The sequence below is a fragment of the Caloenas nicobarica genome, chromosome 30 (genome assembly GCF_036013445.1).
Source record: "Caloenas nicobarica isolate bCalNic1 chromosome 30, bCalNic1.hap1, whole genome shotgun sequence".
Classification (NCBI taxonomy): Eukaryota; Metazoa; Chordata; class Aves; order Columbiformes; family Columbidae; genus Caloenas; species Caloenas nicobarica.
The window spans coordinates 1,080,505-1,082,593 of NC_088274.1; the positions used below are offsets into that span (position 1 = coordinate 1,080,505).

Here is a 2,089-nt window from a genome sequence, read left to right on the forward strand (position 1 = left end):
GATCCTGGATCTGATTGGCTGCCTTAGGGGTCACTCCCCCCACAGTGCCCGCCCTGCCTGAGGTAATGTTTCCTGTGATTGGCCGGCTGGGATTTCTCGTTTCCCCCCCTATCAAGTGATGGGTCAGATGGCTTATACACAGAGAGCACCATTCCGCATTGACACAGCCACTCAGTGAGAAAGGAAAAGCAGGCAGTGAATTGCAAAGGGAATTACAACATTATCACAATAAATACAACTAGAGAAAAAAAGTACTGCGGACAGGATGAACCTGCAATGAGTTAGACTATAACTCTTATGTAGAAGAAGACAGAGACACTTTACAGCTTCAGAAGAAATCCAGTCATCTGTTTCCACACAGCATCCTTGAGCTCCTGGTTCCTCATGCTGTAGATGAGGGGGTTCAGTGCTGGAGGCACCAAAGAGTACAGAACAGACACCACCAGATCCAGTGAAGGGGAGGAGATGGAGGGGGGCTTCAGGTAGGCAAATGCACCAGTGCTGACAAACAGGGAGACCACAGCCAGGTGAGGGAGGCACGTGGAAAAGGCTTTGTGCCGTCCCTGCTCAGAGGGGATCCTCAGCACGGCCCTGAAGATCTTCACATAGGACAGCACGATGAAAACAAAACACACAAATACTACTAATATACCAAGTGCAAGAAGCCCAGCTTCCCTGAGGTAGGAGCGTGAGCAGGAGAGCTTGAGGATCTGGGGGATTTCACAGAAGAACTGCTCCACAGCATTGGCCTTGCAGAGCGGCAGTGAAAATGTATTGGCCATGTGCAGCAGAGAACTGAGAAACCCAGTGGCCCAGGCAGCTGCTGCCATGTGGACACAAGCTCTGCTGCCCAGGAGGGTCCCGTAGTGCAGGGGTTTGCAGATGGCAACGTAGCGGTCGTAGGACATGACTGTGAGAAGAAAATACTCTGTTGAAATGGAAAAGACAAAGAAGAATAGCTGTGCAACACATCCTGTGTAAGAGATGGCCCTGGTGTCCCACAGAAAGTTGGCCATGGACTTGGGGACAGTGGTGGAGATGGAGCCCAGGTCGAGGAGGGCGAGGTTGAGCAGGAAGAAGTACATGGGGGTGTGGAGGTGCTGGTCACAGGCTATGGTGGTGATGATGAGGCCGTTGCCCAGGAGGGCAGCCAGGTAGATGCCCAGGAAGAGCCAGAAGTGCAAGAGCTGCAGCTCCCGTGCGTCTGCGAACGGCAGGAGGAGGAACTGGGTGATGGAGCTGCTGTTGGACATTTGCTGCCGATGGGCATGGGGAACTGTCACAAGAAGAAAAGACAATGACAAGTTAGGAGAGACTTCTCTGAGCAAAACGAAAGCCATTTCTCACACACCCTCTCCTGTTCCACACCCTCTTGTCCTTTTCCAGACCTTCCTTCAGCTCTGTGGTTGAGCCCCGGGTGGTGCTGGCTGGAGGTGCCGTGAGGAGCAGGGCCTGTGCCCGCTGGCTGCCCAGGAGTCAGCCCTGCTCTGCAGCAGGGGTCATGGAACGGGGGGCAGGGGAAGTCCCAGGGTTCAAAGTTGTCATCTGAAACTGCTGATGCTGAAGAAGAGCCTGTCAGCATCTGCAATGTAACTGAGAATGAAACAGGATTGTAAAATGAAATTTGAAATATTTAGATTTTACAGCTTCACAGAATCACAGAATGTTAGGGATTGGAACAGACCTTGAAAGATCATCTAGTCCAATCCTGCAATTCCCCTGGAGAGTGTTCTTGGGTGTCAGAAACCCTCAGCATTTCTACTGCACTCAGGGAGAAAAGAGCGAGTCCTGCAAGGCAGGAGAATGCCTGTGGGTCAGTGCAGAGTGAGGGCAGCTGCTCTGTCCCTCTGTCTTGCTCCAGCTGCCCTGGGCTGGCACCTTTCTGAGATGGAGGCTGATCACACTGCCATGTTACCCTGAAAAGCCACCAGGCACTGCTGAGAGCAGAGGTTTGCAGGTTGGTAAAAAGGACAGGTCAGACTGAGGCTGATGGGTTCAGCAGATGTGATGTTGCTGCTGTCCATGGGCAGAGGAGTGGCCAAAGGGATGTTCCGAGGCTTCTGGTAGATGTGCTGATCACTCAGAGCTG

At 52.6% G+C, this 2,089-nt stretch overlaps 1 protein-coding gene across 1 annotated transcript; it reads right to left on the reverse strand.

The window, feature by feature from the left end:
* Window positions 1-368: 368 nt before the first annotated feature.
* Window positions 369-1,091, reverse strand: LOC135999801 (olfactory receptor 14J1-like; the record flags this gene model as incomplete). Its single annotated transcript, XM_065653376.1, has 1 exon — window positions 369-1,091. A coding segment is annotated over one exon (723 nt), but the record flags the coding sequence as incomplete, so codon positions are not given.
* Between the last annotated feature and the right edge of the window lie 998 nt (window positions 1,092-2,089).